At 35.0% G+C, this 26,865-nt stretch overlaps 3 protein-coding genes and 2 pseudogenes across 3 annotated transcripts; 2 read left to right on the top strand and 3 right to left on the bottom strand.

Moving 5' to 3' along the window:
• The first annotated feature begins 1,926 nt into the window (after window positions 1–1,926).
• Window positions 1,927–8,251, top strand: LOC106340411 (annotated as a pseudogene).
• A 350-nt stretch (window positions 8,252–8,601) lies between these two features.
• Window positions 8,602–9,237, bottom strand: LOC106341461 (protein RALF-like 17). The gene is given in 2 exon segments (XM_013780232.1): window positions 8,602–9,206; window positions 9,208–9,237. Coding segments are annotated over 2 exon segments (231 nt in total). The 3' UTR covers window positions 8,602–9,005.
• Window positions 9,238–10,285: 1,048 nt separating this feature from the next.
• On the top strand, window positions 10,286–14,088 carry LOC106337019 (annotated as a pseudogene).
• Window positions 14,089–14,391: 303 nt separating this feature from the next.
• Window positions 14,392–17,259, bottom strand: LOC106336763 (protein disulfide-isomerase 2-3). The gene is made up of 9 exons (XM_013775695.1): window positions 17,128–17,259; window positions 16,845–17,003; window positions 16,629–16,742; window positions 15,984–16,153; window positions 15,793–15,892; window positions 15,516–15,692; window positions 15,281–15,426; window positions 14,871–15,017; window positions 14,392–14,774 (listed from the first exon to the last, which is right to left on the bottom strand). The coding sequence occupies exons 1-9, from the start codon at window positions 17,257–17,259 to the stop codon at window positions 14,588–14,590; spliced, it is 1,332 nt and encodes a 443-aa protein (XP_013631149.1). The 3' UTR covers window positions 14,392–14,587.
• Window positions 17,260–23,007: 5,748 nt separating this feature from the next.
• On the bottom strand, window positions 23,008–26,133 carry LOC106336691 (zinc finger CCCH domain-containing protein 26-like). The gene is made up of 7 exons (XM_013775607.1): window positions 25,605–26,133; window positions 25,072–25,235; window positions 24,932–24,988; window positions 24,585–24,701; window positions 24,195–24,512; window positions 23,830–24,051; window positions 23,008–23,747 (listed from the first exon to the last, which is right to left on the bottom strand). The coding sequence occupies exons 1-7, from the start codon at window positions 25,666–25,668 to the stop codon at window positions 23,250–23,252; spliced, it is 1,440 nt and encodes a 479-aa protein (XP_013631061.1). The 5' UTR covers window positions 25,669–26,133; the 3' UTR covers window positions 23,008–23,249.
• Between the last annotated feature and the right edge of the window lie 732 nt (window positions 26,134–26,865).

Here is a 26,865-nt window from a genome sequence, read left to right as displayed (position 1 = left end):
ATATCTTTCAATTACAGAAAAATAAATATCGATAAATTTAATTTTACTTTTATAATATTATTTTTAAATACAATCACAATTTTTTTACTGCTTATTTTTTAGAGATATTAAAAAAACTAAAAATAAATTTTTAAAATAAACATTGTTTGATCAAATAGTTACAAAATAGTTTAATGAGGTAGATATATTATATTTTATCATTATTTAATTTATTTTTTCTTAATATTAAATATGCTTTTAAATTTTATGTTTTTATGTTTGTGGAACTTAATAGAACCATAATCAAAATACCAAAGCAAATCTGAATTCTCATTTTTAAGATTATTTAAAATAAATTTTAGTTTCCATTCAATAAATAAAATGCATAAAGTTATTTAGAATTTTTAAAATATTTTAATTATTGTAAATATTGATATGTGTACATGAGCTTTCAAAAATGTATCAGCTACTTACGCATGTAACTTTCTGTTGATCATCGCTTTATTTTCTAATATTTTTTTAAAAAACATCAACATATAATTTGATAAATATTATGAAAATACATGCACATTTGACTTAATTATAATAAAAAATAATTATAAGATTATATAATTTTATAAGAATAGTAATTTATTTTATAAATCTAAATCATAGGACAACTCAAAACATATCAAAAATGAAAATAAAATATTAACTAACTGTTACAATATAGTTCTTTTGTAAAAAAATTATCTATGCATGAAATTTCAGAATATTATCGTTTCGTTATATTAATTTATGTAATTTGGAATCAGACACTTTAGTTTATTTATTTTTTCATTCTAATCACAATATATCTTAAGTTATACATAATCTTCATAAAATATATTTACATATCTAAGGCAATAACCACCTGAATGCAAATAAGAAATTAATAAAAAGTTTAATATATAGAATAAAAAATATTACAGTTGAATTCATATATGCAATCTAATTTACCCAAATGATAACTAAATCGATTGAAAAACAACAAAATCGATTAAATATAACATATATAAAATCATATGTATGATTCAAGTAATATAATATTATTAATATAAATGATGCATATAAATTATAAATTAATTTAAAATTAAAAGTAAATAGCAATCAATTATTATAATATATTTACTTTAGAAATATTTATACCCGTACATTAGCACGGGAAAATCACCTAGTATAGTATAATACATTGCATTAGTTTTGATCAAAAATCACTCATGCTTGTTGAAAGAAAGAAAGTTCTAAACATGTGCAAAACTATCAAATTTCTCTAGAAAATATTTACATGGTTATTTTATTAAATATTTTTCTTATGATGATTATCTCACCAATTCACCTTTTTATTTCTTCATATGTAAATTTTTTGAAACACTATCTTGGAAAAAAACTTTACGATTGGAATAATAAGCAAAGTATTATAATAATCTTTTAAAAGTCATTAAAGGCATTTCGTATTGTTTATTGGACAATGACATAACTTGAAAATTTCATAAATTTGATTCACAGCAAACTATAAATTATTTCATTTGGTGAGTTTTTATTTCATTGAGAAAAATAGTCAAACAAGTTTCTAATATTTGTGGCTGATAAATTGTAATTAGTTTACTAAGCATATTGGTCCTGTTTGTTTACGTATCGTGCGACCAGCGATCTAAGATTATATTCGTTTACGTGTCGCGCGACGACCTACGATTTGCAACTTGCAACATCGTAATTTTCCAGTACCGAAAGTGATAATATAATTAGGAATAATAACTAATCCTGTGACTTACAACTAAATAAAACTACGGATACTGACTAATTAAGTGTTCCCTTTTAACTCAATACAACACTTGAAGCTGCCCTTTTATCAGAATACACTTGAGGCTTCTTTTCTATAAATAGAAGACGGCTTGGGAAGTAGAAGAACCATAACATTCACAAGAAACCCACTCATATAATATAATGGCTACCACTACTCTCACTTTATTCCTAGGGGTTTTAGCCCTAAAGAGTACCCTTAGCTTCAACGCTGAAGCTAGGCCTCAACCAAGCGATGAGGATCTCGGTGTCGTCAATATTGGACCTAACACTGGGTATCTTGGCATCGTTATTGGACCGCATGTAAGCGAAGACTTGGGCATGATTGGACCGCACACCAACTTAGATGATGAAGAACTGGGCACCATCATTGGACCCGAGTTCGAGATCCACAAGCAAGATTTCCCCAAAGATTTCATCTTTGGAACAGCCGTTTCTGCATTTCAAGTCAGTATACCTTTGATGATATCTTAAACATAATATAATGACATCCATTAATTACAACATTGATAAACTAATCTTATCATTTTTGATGTGTTCCGAGTTATAGGTTGAAGGTGCTAAAAAAGGATCTGGGAGAGGCTTCACAAGATGGGATGAATTTACACACATGTTTCCTGGTTTTTTTTTTTTCAAGAAACACATGTTTCCTGGTATAAATTACGGTTTTCTATTAGTTAGGCCAATTCTAATAGGACACCAAAATGGTGTAATTGCATCTTCGATAAGACACCAAAATGACATCACCCCCACTAAATTTGGTGTAGAGTGAATAGTGTTACAATTCACCATACCAAATATCTAATATACATATTTTATTATATTTCATTTAATAATATATTTCAATTATTATTATTAATTATTTTAAATTTGTAACTAATTTTTATTATTGTATTTTTATTTATTTCTACATAACTAAAATATTTTTAATTTTATTTCAAGTAAGTAATCACTAAATTATTATTATCATTTACTTTATATCGTAAAAAATAAAATATCATAGAACTTTTATATTTTATTTTTAATAATATAAAACTTTAGTTAATGTTTTATAAAATATATAAATTAATAATATAAACTGGATAAGATTAAATGCATATTAAAAATGAACTAAACATATTATTTTGTTATGCGCTTTTCATAATTAATAGTTTGTATTTTTTAATATAATTTTTAATATAAATAAATACATAAAAGAATACTAATGTTAAAATGAAAATATAAATGTAAATAATTATTATAAACATAAAATTAAAAAACATAATATTTAAATGTGATAAAATAATTATTTATCAATTAAAAATAATAAAAATTAAAAAAAAAAATTAAAAACATCAAATAATATATAATAGTACTTTTGGTGTAATATTTAATTTTATGGTTGGATTTGACAAAAAAAAGTATGACATCAAAACATCAAATTTAGCGTAATTTTAACATTAAATTTAGTGTCATGATTGGAGATGCCCTTAGAAAGTGATTCTAAAATTCGGAGTCTAACAAAATCAAGAAAAACAAACATGTCTTATATCGTCTATTGTACTATTTCATATGTATCTGAAATGGTTAGAGTTGAAATCATTGAAATGGTTTCTTTTATTTTGATAACTTAGTCTAACACATTTTGTTTTTATGTTAATTTTAATTCACCAAATTATATAACTAAACCCTTTATAAACAATGAATCACCACTATTGTCATATCTTTCAGACAAGGTTGAACATGGGGATGATGCAGATATGGGAGACGACTTTTATACCCGTTACAAGGTACGTCATTGTTACAATGTGTTTACTGGTTTTATAAAATACAAATTCCAATGTGTATTAAATAGTAGTATATATTATTTCATGTCTATATTGAAAGGATTGCGTGGGATGTGATATTATATAGGATGATATAAAATTAATGAAGGAATTGAAAACGAATGGGTTCAGATTTTCAATCTCATGGACCAGAATCTTCCCTCGTAAGTCCTTCGCATTCTTCCTTGTAATCATTTAACCAAACCACATACTATTAATTAGAATCTAAATGTAAATTTGAAAAGAGGTAATGTTAGCTTCTAACTTCATGCATATATCAATTCTCAGATGGAAGTGTAAGGAAAGGTGTAAACAAGGAGGGGGTGCAGTTCTACAACGATCTTATAGATGAACTTATAGCCAATGGTTGAAAACCATATAACTTAATTAAGTCATGCTCTTAAATGTTTTACCTAGTTATTTCAACTTTATCTTATAGTAAAGATTTTGTAATAATAATTAACAGAGATTCAGCCTTCTATTACTCTGTTTCACTGGGAATCCCCATTTGCTCTAGAAGTGGAGTATGGTGGTTTTTTAGACGAAAGAATTGTGTAAGTAATTTTGCATGTAAAGAAACTTCAAAATGTATTTTTATATGCCAAAAAGAAACAAAAAAAAAACAATTTCCAACTATTTGATTATTTCTTATAACCAATTCTAACAAATTAATTTTAATGTAGAGAGGATTTCCGGGAGTTTGCTACATTCTGCTTTGAGAATTTTGGAGATAGGGTGAAGAACTGGGGAACATTTAACGAGCCATCGGTATATAGTGTTGCTGGTTATTCAAAAGGCAAGAAAGCGCCAGGACGGTGCTCTCCATTTGAAGTCCTCAAATGTCCCTAGCTCAGGAGATTCATCCGAAGAGCCTTACAAAGTTACTCATAACCAGATCCTTTCTCATCTTGCTGCTTTGAAGAATTCCGAAAATGCGTCAAGGTTAGTGCTAGAAATTTTCTTATATATAACCCCTAAACCCTCTATATATAATAGTTCCATTATTTCTTTGCTATGTTTGGAAATATAGTGCCAAGAGAACGGAGGGAAGATTGGAATAGTGTTGGTATCTCACTGGTACGAGCCTAATGATCCAAATTCTAGAAAAGATGTCGAGTACGCAAGACGAGCTCTCGATTACCAACTCGGCTGGTGCGTTTCTATTTTGTTTGCCAAACCTGATATGTATTCATGATTTGATTAATATAATGTTTGATTATGTATAAGATATGGGACATACATATTGCTTTCTTAACTACGTACGAATGTGCAGGTTTCTTCGCCCTCTCACATATGGACATTATCCAACGGTAATGCAAAAAGATGTAAACGTCCGATTGCCTGAATTTACCGAAGAAGAATCTGAGAAACTAAAAAAATCTTTGGACTTTGTCGGATTAAATTACTATGGTGCATTTTTCACTACCCCTCTCACCAATATCAATGCATCGGAGCTTAGTTATACCAACGACGTAGGCGCAAAATTATCAGGTACTTTTTTTCCATTTTCATCTTTGTGAAGAAAAGAAACTTTCGCCTATTATAGCAATATTTTTTAAAAAAAAATAAGGCATAAGCTAGTATTAAGGACAAAGATCCCACATCGGAAATTAGAAAAGATCTTTAGTAATATATAAGATAGATGAGTCAATCCACTTATCACTAATTGGTTTTAAGTTGGAAGTTCATCTAGCTTAACAAGGTATCAGAGTCTGATCCAAACAATCCAACCCAATCCATTATCGATCCAGCCCAAAGTCAGTCCATCGATCTCGAGGGAGCGTATTAGAAACAAAGGTCTCACATCAAAAGTTGGAAGAGATCATTAGTAATATATAAAGATATAGATGAGCCAACTCACTTATCACCAATTGGTTTTATGTTGAAAGCTCGTCTAGATTAACGGCTAGTACTAGACTACTAGTCTTATATAAAGATTCATGGTAGTATAATATATAATTATAAAACATAGTTTATTTGATGAAAGCACTTTGGTAATTAGGATAAATAAAACATTGAGTTATAATGAAAACATAGCTTTCTTAAGTAACAAATATGTAGATGATTAGTAGGCAAATTTTCAAGAAACATTTTAAAAAAATTATTTCAAATTAATATTACTGATAGAAATTTCCAAAATAGAGAAAACTAATTATATCTAACTCTTAAATCTCAATCCCACCTCCACTATCTGAATACTAAACCATAATCAAACCTTAATAACTAAATATTAAACTCAAATATGAAATATATTTACATTATATTTTAATAAATGCTCTTTTAGGATTTTTTCCATGTATGCTAATTTTACTATAAAACGTGATTTAAAACTATTTGACAATATTTTTTGGCACTTTTTAATTATTAATTATTAAAGAATTAGAGTAATTAGAATGATCGAAATTATAGTTTTTGATGCATCTTCTGAAATACTTTTAAAATTAAAGTTGATAAAAGTTTACTTTTGTTTGAGTATGGCATAAGAAACATTGAGTGAATGAGTGCTTTTTACAAAATAAAAATAATTATTGTTTTATAATTACTATTTTGTTTGTTAATTAAGTTTTCATATATTAGTGCTTTATATTATTTTGTATTATTAGTTTACTACTATATTTTTATGATTTATTCTTTAATCGCACGGCTGTCTATGTATATGTGAAAATGTGTGTTTCTTTGGTTCCTGCAGCTGAGCAAAACCATTCACCACATCTCAAGGTATCACATTACACATGAGCACATTATATGTAGATTATGGATTTTAATTGACTGTGAAAAAATCTGTCAAGTATTTTTTTTTTTATGGTTTTCGAAAGTATTTCTTTCTTTTTTTAATTCTACGAAAGTATTTCACTTACAAAATTACTAAAGTGGATGGCTTTTAATTCACAAAAACAAATGAAAATGATCGGTTAACAACCTATATACTATATATGTCTTGTTTAATCTGCAGACAACTTCAATGGGGATAGTGATATATCCAGCGCCAGCGGGTTTGATGAATCTCTTGAGACATATCCAAGACGAATACAAGAATCCAGAAATTTATATCATGGAGAATGGTAACCCAACTAACAATATATAAATACATACTCATATGCACATGTGTACATGTATGTGACTGAGTAATTACTAAACATTGCGATGGTGTTGGTTTCTTTTTTTGTAAAAAAAAAGTATTCTGATTAAAATTAAATTGGTAGGGATGGACGAAATCGACAACGGAACCAAGACCGTAGCCGAAGCCACAAATGACTACGGGAGAAAAGAGTTTATTAAACCATCTCCAACCTCGAGCTATTTTTGTCTCTATACTCTATAATAGAGTAAAATCTACTCCAACCCATCTCTATTTCTTCCCCTAAAATAGAGATTGCTATTTTTTCCTCTATATTTGGAGGTAAAAATAGCATTCCTCTATAACAGAGTCAAACTTTTTTATTTACAAATTAGTCATTTACCTTTTTGTAATTATGATAAAAGTATTTATTTATGGAGAAATACAATTTCTTTTACATATAACAACACAGTTTTTTGTTTACATAATAATTCTTAAGTTTTCACAATTATAAATAACATAAATAAAAGAATTATTATTATTTTATGTAAAACGAAAATTTTTATTTAACAAATGATATTTAAAGTTTTATATGTAATTAAAGTTCAAACTAAAATTAAAAGTTTCACGTATACTTTTCATATGGATAACATATTTTTTAAGTTCAACCTAAATATTAATTAATACAACATACTCCAACAACTTTGATAAAAACTCATTTCTCATTTCGGAATGCATTAATAATCATTTATAGGAAAATATAGTAATATTGATGGTTAGATAATGTCTATTTTATTTTATTATATTTTGTATTATGTGTTTTTGAGTAAAATATTTAGTTTACATAATATTGCAATTTTATGAAAAATCAAAAATTAAAATAAAATGATCAATTTTTAACATTTATAAGTAAAATGTGTTAATTGTAAAACATAAAAAGAATTTTGTATGAATGTTCCTTTTTAGAGAAAAATATAGAAAAATACATTGGAGAGGAACTCAACTCTATTATAGAGTTCCTCTGTTATAGATGAAAATATAGAGAAATACATTGGAGATGATCTTAAGAGTCACGTCTTAATCATGGGTAAAGCCATCAGGTATATACAAATATATCACTAACTAATATGTTTACTAAAAATACTTTTATAATAATTAACTAAAGGCATAGAAAAATACTTTTATATCACACATGTAATGGACAACTTCGAGTGGGAGAAAGGGTATAAAATGAGGTTTGGACTGTATTATGTAGATTACGAGTTTCTTGATTCGTGAGGTTAAAGGGTTACTACATATGGTCATTCATCTGAAAAATGGCTAAACGAGTTTCTTGATTCCAAAGAGTCTCTCCACAAATGCTACTTCGAAGGCCATCGTGAGAAAGGATATGCTCCCAAGCTGTTCGACACTGAGTATTTGGATCCTGATAACTGGCGTCTAAGCTACGCAAGTTATATCTGAAGAAATTGTGAAAGTATGATATGATCATCGATCTACTATCTTTTCGGTTAACGTCAAGCTTCAGCTAATCATATATTTATGTAGTATAAATAATATGTATTTGACAAAAAAAAATTGAAAAAACTATGCAGTGTGCGATGAATACAAAGCTGACATGGTGATGTTCTCTATATACTTTTTCTATGTATTTTTGTCTTCAGAAAAAAAAAAATTGTATTTGTGTCTTTGCGAGGGCATGAGTCTGCATGCATACACGAACTAATAATAAAAAGAAGAAAACTATTACGGAATGTTAATTTCATGTATTCTGTTTTTTTCCTAAAGCAGTTACCTCAAGTCTAAGATGAAAGACATAATTAAATTAAGAAAAATACAGAAGAATCTTTTACCAAAAAAAAGTATAGAAGAATAAATAAAAAGCAACAAACTTGAGAAAATAAATATATTTTTTTTTGTAACTAGCTTTCTTATATATATAAAATGCAAATTAAAAAGATTTTACAAAAGCCCAATGGCTCTAGTTTAAGAGCAAGTCCAGTAACTCATATAGTAATAACCCAATTATCCTTGAAAAGTCCAGCTGAGAGGAAAGGAGAGGAAGGAAGTGGTTTTTTGTGATGAAGAGGAGAAGTTACGGAGAGGTGAAGCGCAGAGGTGAAGCGATCGTTGTCTTTAGTCGATCATCGGAGCCATTGTTGCATCATCTCTGAAACTCTCTTCGGGTTTGTGGATCGGAAACTCAAGATCTTGTTCCTTATCTGCCGATCAATCTGGTTGAACAGCGAATCAATCGAGGGAAATTGATTTGCATGCAAGAGAAAATAAAATTTAAACAAAGAAAAGTATGACTATATAATGAACCGATGAACCATGCATGATCAAGCATATATCCTCATCTTGTTAATCACTTTGTAAACATTATCCACGTCATCATCATCGTCATCTTTGACCTCCTCCAAACACCGCTCATTATCGTCCCGGAGACTTCCATCGCCGCCGCCACATCCTCCTCTGCTGACGTCCGCAGCACTAGACACGACTCGCATGAAAGAAGTGCACAAAAGAAGTGATAAGAGGCAAACATATGATAAACTCTCTAGCTGCAGCCATGGATCAGACTCTTTCTCTCTCTTGTCTAAAACAGATTACAATAGATTAGTCGAACTGCTTTAAAAAGCTTTGGCTCTTTGTCTATTGTATTTTTTTATTACGTTTTACTGTAACATTTATGTTTATACAAGAAATGGAATTTCCTATTAATGGTACTTAGAGTAATACTTTGCGCTGTTCTTAAGGCTAACTAACTGTTGCAGCATTTTGAACTTATTTTCTCTTCCAAATAATCACTTATTTAGAAAATGAATTTCTTCATTTTGGCTGGTAATATTCAAAGTTATTAAATTATTAAATGTTTAGTTAAGTTGTTTAGTTTTATCAAACATAGACTACAGATGGATAAATATCTGTAAAATTTGATACGATTTGCACCCATTTCTAGTCGAAATAAGTATCTTTTTGCAAATCGTTTAAGGCACTAGGTAAGCATGGTCATGTGTACCTGCTCGAATTTAAATCAGTTCTTTTGAATATATTAAAATTAAAGATTCAGACTCTCTTCAAATAAATTTGGTTTTCGAATAGGGTTGAGAGATTTGGATATATGGCTTAAAATCAGTGTTCAGTAGAATACCCACTAATATGGTTTAGATTGAGTATTTTTATGCAAAATAATGACAAATAATGACAAAAAATAGAATATGACGGGCTTGCCGTGATTTATGAATGCTTTTTTTCAAAAAAAGAAAATAATAATGAAAAATATTATTTAAAACATCTGAATTATTTAGATTATTTAAAAATAAATAACAATATTAGTTTGATTATTTATATTTATTATTAGTCCTTTTTTGCTCACTTATTATTAGTACTATTACATTACTTAGATATACATTTATTTGGATATTTTTGGATGTTCATTCGATTTTCAATTTGGTTCAGGTTCAATACCAACTTTCTGATGTAGTAGTTTAGGACTATCCTTCAACTATTTAAGTCGAATCGAATCCGGCCCAGGTTCAGCACAAGGTTTACCCGTTTGGGCCTACCATTCTATATAATAAGCCCAATAGAAAATTCAAACGAAAATAATGGTCCAGTGTCATCGTCCTCCTTCGACGAAGACCACCGTCCCTCCGTCATGCCGGAGATCGACGCGTTATTTGATTCTCTCAACGTCCGGGAACTTCTCTCCGGACACGATCTCGACGACTCCATTATCAGCTCCGGATCTCCGTCTCCTCGTAAACCGTCTAGAGTCCCATTCCCTCCGGATCAAGTCCAAAGTCCAGTCCTACCTCCTCGCACACCACTCCGAATTCTCAGACCTTTTCTCGACCTGCCAAGACGCCGTCTCCAGGACTCGTCTGATCTCCGACGACGTCTCCGATGTCGTGCAATTGGTTTCCGACCGTCCGATTGATGTAGAGATTCGAGAAGTGGTCGATGAGATAAGGGAGAAGACCAAGGAAGTAAGGGTGAAGAGAGAGTCGCTCGGTTTGGTGAACGCGGTCGTGGGGGTCTGCGAGGCGTTGCGGGAAACGAAGGAAGCTTTGAAGTGCGGAGGGTTTGGGTTCGCTGCTGAGAGGATCAGAGAGATGAAAGTCGTGTTGAGGGTTGGTGAAGAGGAAGAAGGAGAACCTGTTGCTTACGTTTTGCTTAGGAAAGAATGGTCTGATTGTTTTGATGAGGTGAGCCAATGGGCGTCATAAAAATCTAATCTTTCTTCTGAAACGAGAAGCAGTGAGCCAATGGGTATCGTAAAGATGTAATCTTTATTCTGAAACGGGAAGTAATGAGTTTGAAGTTTTCATTTTTGTTTGCTGACTTCACTGAGTTTTCGTAGGAGGAAGTTGTGTTATTGTTAAGTCTTTTCATCTTGCTTACTGAGAATGTGGTGGTTTAGAAGATTTGTGTCTGTGTTTGCAGATTCAGGAGGTTCTTGCAAAAGTCATGGAAAGTGCAGTGCTTTTCGAGCTGGATTCACGTGAGCTTAGGATTAGTTATCAGCTAAGCGTTGGTGAGACTACTGGTATCGCTCTTAGAACTGTTCTTGAGGCAATGGAGGTATGAATGTGAATACTACTTTTTCTCTATGAATTATTTGTTTTTGCGCTATTTGAGTTTTGACTGTTTTGGATTTTTCTAGGTGATTGGAATGTTAGACTATGGGCTTGCGAAAGCAGCTGACTCAATCTTCAAGCATGTCATTACCCCAGCTGTAACTCATTCATCCACTTTTGTTGCTGTAGAAGATTCATGTAAAACCTCAGGGGAAATAACCGAAGCTACATTAAAGCTAGAACAATCCTCAGATCACAAGGTAAGCTATTTCTATGGAACAATGAGACACCTGCCCATTATCCATCTCATGAGATCAGTGCTTCTTGTATTTTCTGCCCTGGTCCTTGTCTTCTAATCCTCTTACCTTCTTGAATGCAGACTGAAGATGTGGACGGAGATGCAATATATTCAGGAGTTCTTACCGTTGTTAAATTCATCTGCAGCTCCTTGTGCTTTGGAAACGTTACGTGGATCCATTCTTTCGTGCGATTGACATGGCCGAGGATATCAGAGCTAATTATTTCTAAGTTTCTTTCAAAGGTTCGTTTTAATAACTCTTTGGTAGAGAGAAGAGCATTTTTCCTCCACTGAACTTTAACTGTATGTTGTTCCCTTTGGAGTCAGGTTGTCCCAGAAGATGCTTCTAAATTTGCCGACTTTCAGAAAGTTATTGAGAGGACCTCTCAGTTTGAAACAGCTCTGAAGGAACTGAGTTTCGTTTCACCGTCTGACTCAGAGGGAAGGCTCAGCAAATATGCTGAAAATGTGGAGGTTCATTTTGCATCTAGAAAGAAGATTGAGATTCTAGCAAAAGCAAGAAGTCTGATGTTGCAGTGTAACTTTACGATTCCTCAGGTGAGCTTTGATTATCGTTAACGTATAACTGCATCAACCTTCCTTCTCATGTATTGATCATGATTATGAAATCATTTTTTTTCAGGGACTTGCTACCAGTTTGAAGTCTGACGGTGCGGATGAGTCTTTAGATGCAAATTCGTCAAAGCACATCGTTCGCTTACTTTTTTCATCTGAAATGTGTGTGGTGTCGGAAGCTGCTTCTCAACTTGTTCACTTGGTACATAAGACTCTCGAGGTAGCTCTTTCGGATTTGTCCTATTCAATATTTTAGAAATTTTCAGACTTGGTTGGGATAATAAACTCTTTTTTTCCATGCAGGATGTCTGTGTGTCTTCTGCAAGGGTTGCTTTAGAGTTCTACCATGCTGCTCGAGATTCTATACTTCTTTATGAAGCTGTTGTTCCCGTCAAGGTCAGTGAAAGAATAGTTGAATGAATAATCTTTCAAAAATATGCTCAAAGTCTTATCTTTCTTCTTTGCTTTCTCGAAATGTGAAGTTAGGGAAACAACTCAATGGCATCAATCAGGCTGCTGTTCTTTTGCACAACGATTGTCTATATTTGTTTGAAGAGATACTTGGACTTGCTTTTGAGGTATGGACAGATGTGTGTTATGCAATATAAAACCGCTGTTTTGAACTTTCTTTGATGGAGAAACTGACGTCATCATCATTTTGTTCACAGTATCGTGCTAGCTTCCCTAGTTCCATCAAGGAATATGCAGTGTTTGCTGACATAGCCCCACGATTTAAATTGATGGCGGAAGAAGTTTTACAAAGACAAGTTCAGCTTGTTATTTCAAGTTTGCAGGAGGTAAGTTTCAGGGGAAATTAGTATTATATGAAGTTTAAAGAGCATTGATTCTTCATCTAATATTTTGCGTCTGTCAACAGGCTATAGACAGTGCAGATGGATTTCAAGATACTCATCAAATAAAGCAATTCGAATCTGCAAAATTTAGCGTTGAGCAGGTAATTGCTCAGTCTATAAACATCTGTGTTTGATTTTACCTTTTTATCAGGAAGATGCAATTGTTTTATAGGTTGTCTTTAGTCTAGAGAAAGTGCATCTGATATGGGAACCGGTCTTACGGCCCAAAACTTACAAACAAAGCATGTGCATGGTTTTGGAGTCGGTGTTTCGAAGAATAACCAGAGACATTCTTCTTCTGGACGACATGGCTGCTGATGAAACTTTTCAGGTAACTGTTTCTTCTTGGCTAGTCCCTTGGGAAATGGTTCTTTATAATTGGCTATTAAAACGGTTTTGCTTATTCTCACTTCTCAGCTACAAAGATTGATTCATCTCATGTTGGAGAATCTGTCTTCTTTACTCGGTTCCTTGAAATCTGCAGACGACACTTCTCGTCCTCTTGATGATCTCATACCATCTTTGCGTAAAACTCGAAAACTAGCAGGCATGTCTTTTACTATTTGTTCATTTATTTTCCCCTTGGTATTGGTTGCTCAGTGAATTTTTCGTTCCATGGCTTCTTTTGCTTTGTATTTCTCATTTACAGAACTATTGGATATGCCTCTTAAGTCTATAACTTCAGCTTGGGAAAGTGGCGAATTGTTTAGTTGCAATTATACAAGAACAGAGGTACAGTCTTTTTTTTAAACTTGTTTTACCTCATGAAGAGATTCTGAAGCTTTTGTAATGATGTGTGTTGCAGGTACAAGATTTCATCAAGGCTATATTTACAGATTCACCGTTGAGAAAAGAATGTTTATGGAGGATAGAAGACGTTGGCTAGTAGCAGGAGGTGATAAAACGAAAACCGGTTATAGACATGAGAAGAAGCAAAATGATCCTTTGTTGTGGAAGTCATGTTTGCTTTTTATCATCAACATTTGTGTAAGAAAGCTTAGTTGATGAGTTTAAGCTTTAGGTTTCAAAAGCGTGTCCAGATTGTTGTACATGATTTTACATTTGGTCATAATTAGATTTAAGGGAGAAAAGGCTCAACTAATCTTATGGGGAAGTCATGAACAGTGTTCAGTGTTTGAATCAACTTGTGTTACTTGATTTCAGTTCAATTTTAAACATTTGGTTTTAGCCTCTAGTTCATGAACTGAAATGAAACTGAAAATATTTGAAGAGTTGGTGTACTTTATTAAGAAGACTAAACCACTAAATCAAAAGTGAAGAGGGATGTAATCTAATGTCAATCCCACCAAAGATTCTCTGCCTGCCTGATAATGTGTCCATATGTTTGCAAGTTCTACATATGGATTGGTTATTTGCCTCTTACCTTACTTTCTTTGTACTGGGAGGACAAAACCACTGAAACAAAAGTGAAGAGCGATGTACTCTAATATCACTCCCACCAAAGATTCTCTGATAATGAGTATATGTTTGGGAAGTTCTACATAAGGATGGTTCCAGTCTCTTATCTTACTTTCTTTTTGGAAATATAAAGAGAGAAACATTCAGCGGTTCACAATCCAAAAGTAGAAAAATCAGGTCAAACCTGGGATTCTTCACAGCTCATCCTTGGTTCCTACATTAGCATCATCATCACCTCCCATGAGTTCTTCAAGTGAGAATTCATCTTCCTCCATCACTTCCCCGTCTTTACCGTCCCACGCTTTTGTCTCAACGATCTCCGGTGTCCCGTTCATTGGCACGTTTCCTTTTCCACCGGCTCCAGCATCCTTCACGAATTCTCTGATGTAACACAACCAAAGAGTACGTGTTATAAAAGTGGAAAAATCAGTAAACTGGATTCTGAACCATTGTGATATCTAGTTAAGCCGAACTTACAAGAGGTGTTGAAGCTCAAATGCGCTTTTAAGAGGAGCATACACTCCTTTCTTCACGTTCATGGCTACCATTGCTGGATAACCGTATCCTCCCACGTTAACTCTCTTCTCCAAATCCGGCTGCGTTACAGCCGCCACCCACACAAAACTGCAAAATTTACATGAGATTTTCATTCTAATTTTAGGAATGTCCTAACACTTCAACGAGAACCCTAAACCTCAAATCTGTGCTAATAATATTGGTTCAGTGTCCGGACACTTGTATAAGATTGTCTGTTGATTCTTTGACGCAACTTTCAGGTATGACTTTGCTCAGTTTAGGTTCCACAGAACACTAAAAACATCAATACCGAGGAGGCTCTAAAACAGGGCCATGATGCATCAGCGAGAAAACAATATTTCTTAGCATACCTGTAAGGATGTCTCTTAAACTTCTCGGCAACGGACAACAACATCTCGAGATACTTGTTCCTTCCTTCAGCTTTGGAGTCGAGAATGTCAGGTAGGAAAGAGACAAAGCAAATAGCAGCGGAACCACACTTCTTTTCCATGACATCCTATACAATCACCATACAACAAATGTCAATGTCTTGATTTGGAGCAGAGTACCATTCTAAAAGAGAAGTAAGTGATATGAAAACGATACCGGTCCAGTTAGTTCAGTTACTTCAACAGGCCCAGCACTAGCCTCCACAAGTTCTGTAGCAAAAGATTCTATAGCTGACGCAGATCTAGCACCATCATAAGCATATGGGCTGCTTTTGTCTACACCAAATACCATAATTGTAGGGAATCCTTGCACCTTAAATCTGCTCATAATCGACTGTAATGTATAACAATATTGGTCAGAACTTATCACGGGACCAAATGAATAGAGGAGTTTTGATACAAAAGATATGACTGTAAACATTTATAGTGCTTACCTGCTCAACATCGCAATTGACATGACCTAATTTCACCTTCCCCTTCAAGTTCTTTGCAGCTCTTTTCCACTCTGGGGCAAGCTTTTTGCAGTGTCCACACCTTTTGGAAGAAAGGAAAAAGAAACCATGTTACTTCCACCAATAAAGTTTTAAGCCATGAACAGTCCAGCGTGTCAGTAATCACAACTTACCAAGGTGCGAAAAACTCAACGATCCAGAGGTCATTGCTTTTGATGACCAACTCATCAAAGTTGCTAGAGTTCAATTCCACGGATGCACTAGGCTCAGATTTCTTTTCACTAGATCCTCCTCCAGATGGTTTACTTTTTCCTTCCAAACGGTCACTCAGGAGAGCCTTAATCTGAGAAAAAGTTAACAGCAAACAGCGTTTCTGAGTGCAGGAAACACGAGATTGGAAGAGAATTGTTACATGTGCAATGCAAATTTAAACGACATAGTGGCGCCATAGTTGTTCGATTTATATTTACTAAAATAGATACAAAACCCCGGAAAAGATACTGATCTAATTTACATCATCAAGTGCTGCTCTTTGTATCTTGATATTTTACTTTTTAAGAGCAAAAGATGCAAAGAAAATAATCAGATCAGTGTTATACTTTGTTTGACGCACGATCAGTGAGATTCAACTACAATATTTATCAGAATATGTAATCTGCTTCTAACCAAAAGAAATCAACACGGTAGCAGGAACATCTTCTACATGACTACATGTCTTTAAATGCACCCAATCATGTCAAAGGATAAGAATTTCTTGATAAATAGAAAAAAAAATAAGTAACTAAGAATCAACAAAGGAGGCAGGCATGTAACCAAACCTGCTTGTAAGCAAAATTAGCAATGGATTTAGCATCTCTAGCTCCTTGGTAATCAACAGGAGGCTTTCCAGGAACAAACACCTTGATGGTTGGAAAGCCTTGAATACCATAATCCTTGAAGACATTGTAGTAGCAGTGAAAAAGTTACAAGCTTTGGATGATAACTATATCACTGTGTCAATTAAGTTAATCAATTAAAAAAAAAAATCAACAAACCTGAGCAGCAGACTGGTGAGCGTCTGCATCAATAGCTGCAACGGTAGCAACACCTTTCAAAACACTAGCCACTTTCTCCCACGTTGGTGTAAGAGCTTTACAATGACCACACCACGGTGCAAAGAACTCTACCAACACAACTCCATTTGAATTAAGTACCTGACAATGTTTAACAACAACCAAAATCAATTCTCCTTCCGGTTTACCCAAACAACAAATTGTTAAACCGGATCTGTAAACCCAGCTCGTAAATCACGGACTCAATCTTCAAAAAGGATGTTACCTTGGATTTGAAGTTAGAAGCAGTGAGCTGAACCACAGGGGACGAAGATCCGTAAAGAGCGTTGGTGAGATTGAGGAATCCGAATGAAAGGCACAGAAGCGTGAGCCACGTTGATGGTGATTTGATGTACATTGTTTCTTCTTCCTATTCTCTTTCGTTCACTTTCTCTCCCGAAACTGTATCCCTTTTCTCTCGATCCTGTGAAGCAGCAGATTTAAGAACACAGACTACGTGGAGTTACGTAGGTTAACCAATTATATCATGACACATCATCGTAAATGGCCGTCGTTACTTTGTTTCCCTTTCTGGGCCAAGCCTCTGACTGAGAGAGTGGGGTCCCATTTTTGTTCAGATTTCGCTTGAAAGAAAAAACAAAACTCATCTCTTTAGCTGCAAATGGTAATTATCATCAAATGAAATTAGTAGAATAAATGTGAATAGAATAGGTTAAAAATGAAATATATTCATTTACATTCATTTTTATCAAACCTGTAGAATTTTTTTTAACAATGTTTTTGTATATATTTTTAGGATTTGTTTCGGAAGTAATTCAGTGAAAAATAAACAAAATAAACAGATGGCTGAATCCGAACACCACTTACAAGTTTATCAAGGTATTTCATTTCACTAAGCACCACTTAAAAAATTATGTAACTAGTGGAATAAATTATTTCACATTTTCCCATCCAAAATTGACAGTCCAATTGTATCCTTTATAAGAACGGTTTTTTTCAATTCTTCAATCCCCAACAAAATTGACAATCCAATAAATTATTTCACATTATAGTGTGTGTTTTTTTTAACCGAGGCTTATAATATAGTGTTTATTCTAATGGCCAATTTCTTATTTATATAAATTTCAATGATATATTTTTCTAATTTTATCATTTGGCATATTAACGTGTAATAAATATTGTTTTTAACGTTTGTAATTGGACTCAAAGATTAACAAGAACTTTCACTTCTTATTGCTTAAGAAACTCTCTCAAAACTTAAGCTCTCAAACTCACACAACTCACACCAATATCCTTGACTCGACATTGGTTTATATAACACCATATTTATCCTAATCCTAATGGTAATCACCCATATTTACATAACTCCTAAATACACTTTGATTTTTATCTCTAAAGACCATAAACCCATTAGTATTAGGAATTGCTTCTTCCTCAAACTAACTTCATGTTTACTCCAACATTCTCTCCTCTAAACTTGAAGTTCTTCTCTTCCACATCATGCACACCAATGAGATCTCGCATTTCCTTGTACTTGACTCTCCCAAGAGCTTTGGTTAGTATATCTGCCTTTTGTTCACTTCCTGGTATGTGCTCCACCTCCATTAGTCCCTTCTCAACACATTCTCCTATAAAATGATATCTCGTATATAAAATGATATCTCGTATGGATATGTTTGCTTCGTCCATGAAACACCGGGTTCTTTGTAAGTACTATCGGACCGGTTGTCAATATGTATGACAGTCTTTTCACGTGAAGCTCCTATGATCTCTTGAAGTAAATCCTGTAGCCATATAGCTTTTCTTGCTGCCTCAGTACCTGCCGTAAATTCTGCTTCGCAAGAGGACAAAGCAATTGTGTCCTGTTTCTGAGAGCACCATGTGATAGGACTATTTCCGAGATAGAAAATATGCCCTGTTGTGCTTCTGCCATCATCAAGATCTACATTGTGACTCGAGTCACTATAGCCCACCAACCTTGTTGCATTCCTTCCAGCCCTTTCGAAAGTAATGCCGAATGATGTAGTCCCTCTTAGGTACCTCAGACATTGCTTTATCGCCATTCCATGTGACACTCTTGGACTTGACATGTATCTACTCAACACGCCCATACAATATGATAAATCTGGTCTCGTATGAAGTAGATACCTGAAACAGCCGATGATCTTCCTGTAACCCGTTGCATCAATCTCCTTTCCTTCTTCAGACTTCTCTAGCTTAAGACCAGCCTCCATAGGAACATGTACGGGATTACATTCCCTCATGCCTGCTTCTTCTAAAATCTTCAAGGCATAGCGGTTCTGATTAAGAGTGATCCCATCACCATGTTGTGTTACCTCAATCCCAAGATAATAGGTTAGTCTCCCAAGATCACTCATCTCAAATTTGCTTGTCATCTCCCTTTTAAACTCATTGATCGCCTTCATACACGTCCCTGTCACGAAAAGGTCATCAACATACACATCAACAAGTAACAGTTTGCCTCCTACTTCTTTTCTGTAAACCGACGGCTCCTTATGGCATCTCGTGAACTTAAAATCAAGTAGACTTTTGTTTAGCTTGTCGTTCCAGGCCCTCGGAGCTTGCTTTAAGCCGTACAATGCTTTCTTTAGTTTATACACCTTCTCTTCGCTGCCCTTTACCTCATAACCTTCTGGTTGCATAACATAGACTGTCTCCTTTAGTTCTCCGTATAAGAATGCAGTCTTTACATCTAAGTGATGTATTTCCCAACCATTGGTAGCTGCTAGGTTGATGAGCAAGCGTATGGTCTCGATTCTAGCCACTGGTGCAAAAATTTCTTCATAATCTATTTCATAACGTTGGACATAACCCTTTGCAACGAAACGTGATTTGTACTTGTTGATGCTTTCATCAGAGTTTCTCTTGATTTTGAATATCCACTTCAAACCTATTGCCTTTGCTCCTGGAGGTAGGTCCACAAGTTCCCACGAGTCAAGCTTTGTGGTCGATTCCAACTCTGCTTCACACGCACGCAACCATTCTTTGTGTTTCTTAGCTTCCTCAAAGCTTTCCGGTTCATTGTTGAGGCACATAAGTAATCTCTCACCTTCCTCTTCACAGAGAAGCAACACATAATCATCTAAATACTTGGGCTTTGTACTAAGCCTCTGCGATCTTTTTAGTGCCACTTGATCATCATTGTTACCCTCATCAGGATCATACATCTTCACTTTCATCAATATCTTCTTCTTGAATAACACCTTCAAGCTCTTTCACTGTTGCCTTTTGCTCTGTTTCTACAGGTTCGGTTTCTTGTATGCCGTGATTTCCAAACACTCCAGTTATAATTTTGAAACTGCCCGCTTCTTTCTGGCTTGATGATGTCGAACTCCAGTTCCAGCCTTTTGTTTCGTCGAACACAACATCCCTGCTCACGACTATCTTCTGTGTTTGAGGACTGAACATTCGATAGGCCTTGGAACCAGGTTTTGTTCCGAGATGAACCAATATACGAGACCTGTCATCCAACTACTTTAGTAGTTTTGTTTCCACCTTTGCGTACCCTATGCAACCAAAAATTCTCAAGTGACCAATATTAGGCTTCTTAGACCGTAATGCTTCATAAGGTGTTTGATCTCTTATTACTCTTGTTGCTATCCGATTAAACATGTAGGTGGAATGTCTTGCTGCCTCGCCCCAAAGATAGTTTGGTACTGACATATGCTTCATTATGCTTCGGGTCATCTCCATCAACGTCCTGTTCCGTCGCTCCACAACACCGTTCTGTTGCGGGCTATAGGGAGCTGTTAGATGTCGTCTAATGCCTGTCTCATTACAGTAAGGGTTGAACTCCTTAGATACAAATTCTCCTCCTCTATCCGTTCTAAATGTTTGAATCTGCATCTTTGTCTCTTGTTCCACCAGTGTCTTGAAGGTTTTGAACTTACATAGAGCATCGCTTTTCTCCTTTAGTAAAGCTATCCACATGTATCTAGAAAAATCATCAATAAGCACAAATATATATATCGATTTCCTCCACTTGTGGTTGGTGTAATAGGGCCACACAGGTCGCCATGTACAAGTTCAAGTGCGTACGAGGCTCGATAAGAAGTAGCTTTGGGAAAAGCATGTCTTGTTTGCTTTCCAAGCAAACATGATCCACACACTTTTGCTTTGACATCAATGTTTGGTACCCCAGTGACCAGTTCTCATTTCATCATAGACTTCATAGTATCGACATTGATGTGGCCTAACCTCGCATGCCATCTGCTCGAGTCACTTGTCTTGGTAGAGAGATAGCACATTGTTTCTTTCAATCCCATCTGCACTTTGTACAATCTATTCTTGGATCTTGTTGCTTTTACGATCAACTTTCCGTCACGATCATGCATTATAAGATCTTCTCCTTTCATTCTTACATCACACCCGAACTCTGTGGCCTGACCTAGACTGGGGATGTTACTCTTCAGGTCTGGAATGAAATAAACGTCTGTTATCTTCCTTGGTTCTCCATTCCTATCGGTGAACTATTGTCCCTTTTCCTTTGATGTCAATGCGTGAGTCATCACCAAACCGCACTTTACCGGTAATAGAATCGTCGATGGTTGAAAAATAGCGCTTGTCTCCACTCATGTGATTGCTTGCTCCGTTGTCAAGATACCAGACATTACCCTCACAGTTATTTGATTCATAAGTACTTGGTACTATCTTACCCTCGTTCAAGTAGACCACCTCGTGCATCATGAGCTCATCTGCTTCTTGAGTCTCATTCTGTTCGGTTTCTTGTACCTCTTGTAGCTTTAACTTCAAGTCTGGACATTGAGCAACAAAGTGTCCAAGCTTATCACAGCGGAAACAAGTAATTCTCGATGCATCTCTCACTCCATTATATGCTCCTCCATTGTATCCTCCATTATATCTTCCACGACCTCGTCCCCTGTTCCAAGAGCGTCCTCCTCGACCTCTTCCTCTGTACTCATTACTTGAATCACGAGTTGATTCACAGGTTGATTGAGAGTCATTGTTTGCATACATCAGTTTGCTCTGATCATCTTGTGATTCTTTTTCTTTTGTCACTCATTCTTCATATGCCTTTAGACGTCCAACAATATCTTCAAAACCAGTAGTCTTAAGATCCAAAACTTGTTCTAGAGCAACCACGATGTGAATATACTTTTTCGTGGTAAACTCTTGAGGAACTTCTTAACAAGTTTTGATTCCTCTATATCTTCCCCTAAAGATGCTGATTTTGATGATATCTCTGCAAGTTTTCCTGCGAAAGCATCTATTGTCTCCGTATCTTTCATTGTAAGACGATCAAACTCGGCCATTAAGGTATGTAATCTCGCTTCGTTAACTCTTTCAGCTCCGACATGACGAGTCTTGATTGCCCCCCAGACCTTCTTAGCCGTATCCAACTCTCCAACTTGCAGTATGAGCGCCTCCGGTATTGATTGGAACAGCAACGCCATTGCCATATTGTTCTTCTCGTCATCTCCTACTTCATTCTCGAAAATCTCCCAAACCTTATGCACTTTGAGTAGAATCTTCATTCTCATGGTCCACAAGGTGTAATTCGTTGTATTGAGAATGGGACACTTGATTGAAGATCCTCCTTCTTTCGGTTTTGAAGACGCCACTATTAGATCCCCCATGACCTAAGCTCTGATACCAATTATTGTTCTCAACGTTTGTAATTGGACTCAAAGATTAATAAGAACTTTCACTTCTTATTGCTTAAGAAACTCTCTCAAAACTTAAACTCTCAAACTCACACAACTCACACCAATATCCTTGACTCGACACTAGTTTATATAACACCATATTTATCCTAATCCTAATGGTAATCACTCATATTTAGATAACTCCTAAATACACTTTGATCCTTATCTCTAAAGACCATAAACCCATTAATATTAGGACTTGCTTCTTTCTCAAGCTAAGTTCATGTTTACTCCAACAATAAACACGTGCAGATCCATTAGCACGCAGTACTAATGATTCATGTCGATTATATACGATCGATTTGGATATCTAAACCATTTTGGTAAGGTTAAACTTCCTGAGAAAGATAACTTTCACTAGTATAAAAATGGAATATACTGTATAGTTTGGTAGCTAAAATGGAAAACAGAATAACAATGAACCTGATTGGTTGAGCATCTGAAAACGTCCCTAGTAATTGATGTCAAATTTTGTTTTATTAATCAATTCAAAAACACTGTTCATTTCCTATTTTGTTTCAGCCGTGGCTGAACCCAAAAAGACAAAAAAGAACAAAAAGATAAAACATTTTCAGGCCCTCCTTCCAAAAAATTAACAAAAAGGGCAGAGAGATCTTTTGAGAGATTGTTAGATGCCCGGATTGTTCTGATTGTATTGATTATGAGCTCATAATCATGATCATATGATCATGTAGCATTATCACTTATCAGATGACTCCTGCTTTCCTTTGTCTGGCTGTGAAGGATGGTCTTCCTGTTTCTTAGTCTCTGAACTTGGACTCTCTGCACCAGAGTTGCCATTGGACAAGGCCGCTGAATCAGAGCTGCCCTGCACTCCAGACTTCTCTGTTCCTTCAGTCTCTGAGGTCTCATTCTCTGCAGAAGGTTTATTACCATTGGAGAGAGCAGTTGAGTCAGAGTCGCTTAGTTGTGATGGGTCCTGCACTTCAGACTTGTCGTTTTGTCTCTCAGTCTCTGAGGTGTGATTCTCTGCAGCAGGTTTACTACCATTGGAGAGAGCATTTGAATCAGAGCGGCTTGGCAGATGAGTTGTAAAAGGTGAAGCATAGGCAGTAGGCAGAGAAGGCATGGTCAGGCCTGTACCATCGTAAGGGTTTAGTGGCATTGGGTGAGCAAATTTGCAGTTTGCTCCATACTTGCAGAATCCGGAGGCAAAGTTACCACATGCTGGTTTCCCCTGAACACAGCAAAAAGCAGAATAATTAGTATTACCAGGTACTTGGCAGTAAAAAACGAAGATAGACAAGAGAACTACTCACTGGTCTAGCTGGAAGATTTGGTGGTGGCGGTGGTAACATCCTTTCTCTCGGATGAGTGTACTTGCAATCATCTCCATATTTACAGGTTCCGGTGTTCATGAAGAACCTACATTCAGCTCTTTCAGAAACACTGTGCTGATGCGATGTTACTGCAACAGGCACCGATGCACTCGAGCTGGAGTCAGGTTGAGTTTTCACATTATAAATGGGGTTAGATCCAGCCTGCACCAGGGGGGCAAAACGAAAACATTCAAATCAAGACATTCTTTTGTTAAATAGGTCTCTATGAAGGGAAGTGTCAGAGCCCTAGTATAGTCTCTTATCTATCTATAGTATGGATACGAGCAAAGATAATTAAGACATACCATGTAAGTAGACCAGCCTTGAGGAGGTGGAACCACGAAGGGCATATAGGCCTGAGGGTGAGGAACTTGAGGACGCGGCGGCATGGCTCCATAGTTTGCAGGAGGAGGTGGCATAACTCCATATGTTGGAGGAGGCATAGACATCATCGGCAAGCCACCTCCATAAGGAAACCCAACAGAAGGGAAACTAGACATTCCATATGTAGTAGCGTGGCTGCCATTATGAGGCTGAGGATTAGGATGAGGATGATGGAATTTGCAGGCAACTCCGAATCTACACATTCCTTTCTGCATGTAATATGGGCATGACTTCTCACCCTGGAGAGACAAGAAACAACAGATAAAGTTTTACTCCAAAACAATGCAACTGGTGGTGTAATAATCTCTGACCTGTCGCATAGGATAGCCGAGAACATTGAACAGCACGGGTCCAGCACCGTTCCTGTCTTTTGGGTGGTGATATTTACATGTTGAGCCATACTTACATGCTCCTGTCTTCAGAAAATACTGCATATAGAAGAGGTATGTGTTCTTTAAACATTTTCAGAGAAAAAAAAAGAATAACAATCTCAAGAAGCTACTATACTATTAACACTTTTGAATATGTACCATAAATAACAAATGCAGTTACCCAATATGTTGAAAAAAAACTCAAGAACAAGTTTAAGTAAGTAGTGTTGCTAATGCTACATGCAGGAAACTTGATGCATTCGCCGGGGAAGAAGTTCAAGGATTACCTCACAATCTGGCTGACCAATCCTCTCAGGCAGGTCGTCTCTTTGATAAAAGACACCCTTGCAAAATAAAAATATTACAAATAAGCTTGAAAGTAACAGAAACTGTAAGCAGGGAAGAGCCAGCCAAAAGTATATCATACCTGTGGAAGATGAGTAAGAGGATGATTGTATCGGCAGGTGTTTCCATAGCCACACTGCCCAGTTCTTAGAAAGAACTGACAATCTCGCTCACCGGGACGATCAGGATATTGACTTGATTGCCCTTCCATATTCTCTTCATTAACTTTCATCCTCCTGAAGGTATCTACAAATAGCATACCACCAATAACACGAGGACATGAGCATCATATAACTAAACAACCAGGGGGAGAGATTAAAAACAAACAAACTCAATCCAAAAGAACTAATAGACCATGTCAAACGTTAACAGACCAATCAAAACCTAAACCTTAACAAATATTTGAAGACATTGTCAGAGAACAATCTTCCACAACATATTTCTAACTTCCATAGATTTAGAAGAAAATATTCAGAATCAATGAGACTTTGAATGATCAAAGAAACAAAAAAGATTATATGATCTTCAAACACATTACTGGAAAAAAAAGTTTTCTTTATGGATCCCCTAATGAAATTTTAAAAAAAAATTGCAGATTAAGAAAACAGTAACTACCTTCAATATTCTCGGAAGATCGAATCGACCCAGTAGAGTTCTGAACCTGCTGAGTTTCAGACATGGCTCGGTATAACACAACACACAGACACAAAAGAATCAAAAACTGGTCTTTAGAGGAAAAAAAACAGAGACGGATCCTCTTTTGAGTGTGTAAGAAGAGACGATGATCACAATGATTAACAGCAACAAAAGAGGAAAAAAAAACTGTGATTATTAAATAAGGAAATAGATTTGTTCCTTTTTCTCTGATCAAAGATCAAACGAAGAACAAATGTTAAAAACGATCTTTTTATTTCAGATTTATTGTTTGAAAAAAAGAATCCAAAAGAGAAAATATTCCAGTTAGAATGAAAATTTCCCTTGGTGATTTCCTTTTCTTTTTCCCAGAACTGAAAATTTCGGATCTTCCTTTCTGGTATTTGCCTTTTTTTTTCTCTCTCTCGCAATGTTAATGTGTTTCAATGTGAAAACGATGAAAATAAAAATTGGGGATTTAAATAAATATATATAATAAGTTCTGAGTTATGGTCTTTGCCCCCTCGTGTACGGATTAATAAATTCTTCCGGTTCTTGCGAATTGACAATCTTACCCCTTTTCTTCAACAACTCGTTTACGCGTGATTTTATCTTCTTTGCCGTGGGTTGATATCGTCCGTCAGATCCGAACCTTGTGGGACCCGCGCTATTCCCCTTTTATCTTTCCAAACCTTTATAGTTGATCAAACTTCAATTAATCAAGGGTCCCATTAATTAATCAAAGAGGTCCTTAATCAAATAAAATTAAAAGTGAAAGAAATTAGTAAATATTATTTCAAATATATTGGATTTTTCAGTTACCACTATTTAATTATGACTTTATGTTTATCTCTGTTATGTGTTGACATATATCAATACAGTCTTTTTCATAAGTAAAAGTTTCTCTATGGGCCAACAAAATGATAAAACTGATTTTATTTATTTGCTATATAATCAGTTGCCAAACATTTAGTATGCAATCGCACCTAAATTGAAAGCAGTTTATTCGCGTATCTAAGTGACGGTGCTTGGGTGTGTGGGGTCCTCTTCTTAATACTACTCTAAAAATTTCCAACTATATTTATGAATTATGATAAATTAATAGTAAATGTACTAATAAGCAATAGATTTGATATTATTGATGCATCATTAAAAGATATAGTTAACCTCATATATATTAATTGAGGATTATTTAAAAAGTTGTAATCTTAAAATTGTACTAATTAAAAAATACCATGTTTAG

Source organism: Brassica oleracea, chromosome C4 (assembly GCF_000695525.1).
Source record: "Brassica oleracea var. oleracea cultivar TO1000 chromosome C4, BOL, whole genome shotgun sequence".
Classification (NCBI taxonomy): Eukaryota; Viridiplantae; Streptophyta; class Magnoliopsida; order Brassicales; family Brassicaceae; genus Brassica; species Brassica oleracea.
Note: the sequence above shows the minus strand (reverse complement) of the source record. Positions and strands in the feature narration are given on the sequence as shown.

Bases quoted from the DNA above. Each gene is read 5' to 3' on its own strand.
- LOC106336763 (XM_013775695.1), bottom strand. From the start codon at position 17,259: ATGTACATCAAATCACCATCAACGTGGCTCACGCTTCTGTGCCTTTCA. The intron at 17,004-17,127 runs GTAACATCCTTT...AAACATTGTCAG, and splicing joins CTTCTAACTTCAAATCCAAG to GTACTTAATTCAAATGGAGT. The intron at 16,154-16,628 runs GTTTGGTTACAT...ACTTTTTCTCAG, and splicing joins CTAATTTTGCTTACAAGCAG to ATTAAGGCTCTCCTGAGTGA.
- LOC106336691 (XM_013775607.1), bottom strand. From the start codon at position 25,668: ATGTCTGAAACTCAGCAGGTTCAGAACTCTACTGGGTCGATTCGATCT. The intron at 25,236-25,604 runs GTAGTTACTGTT...TGCTATTTGTAG, and splicing joins ATCTTCCGAGAATATTGAAG to ATACCTTCAGGAGGATGAAA. The intron at 23,748-23,829 runs GTGAGTAGTTCT...TGCTGTGTTCAG, and splicing joins CAAATCTTCCAGCTAGACCA to GGGAAACCAGCATGTGGTAA.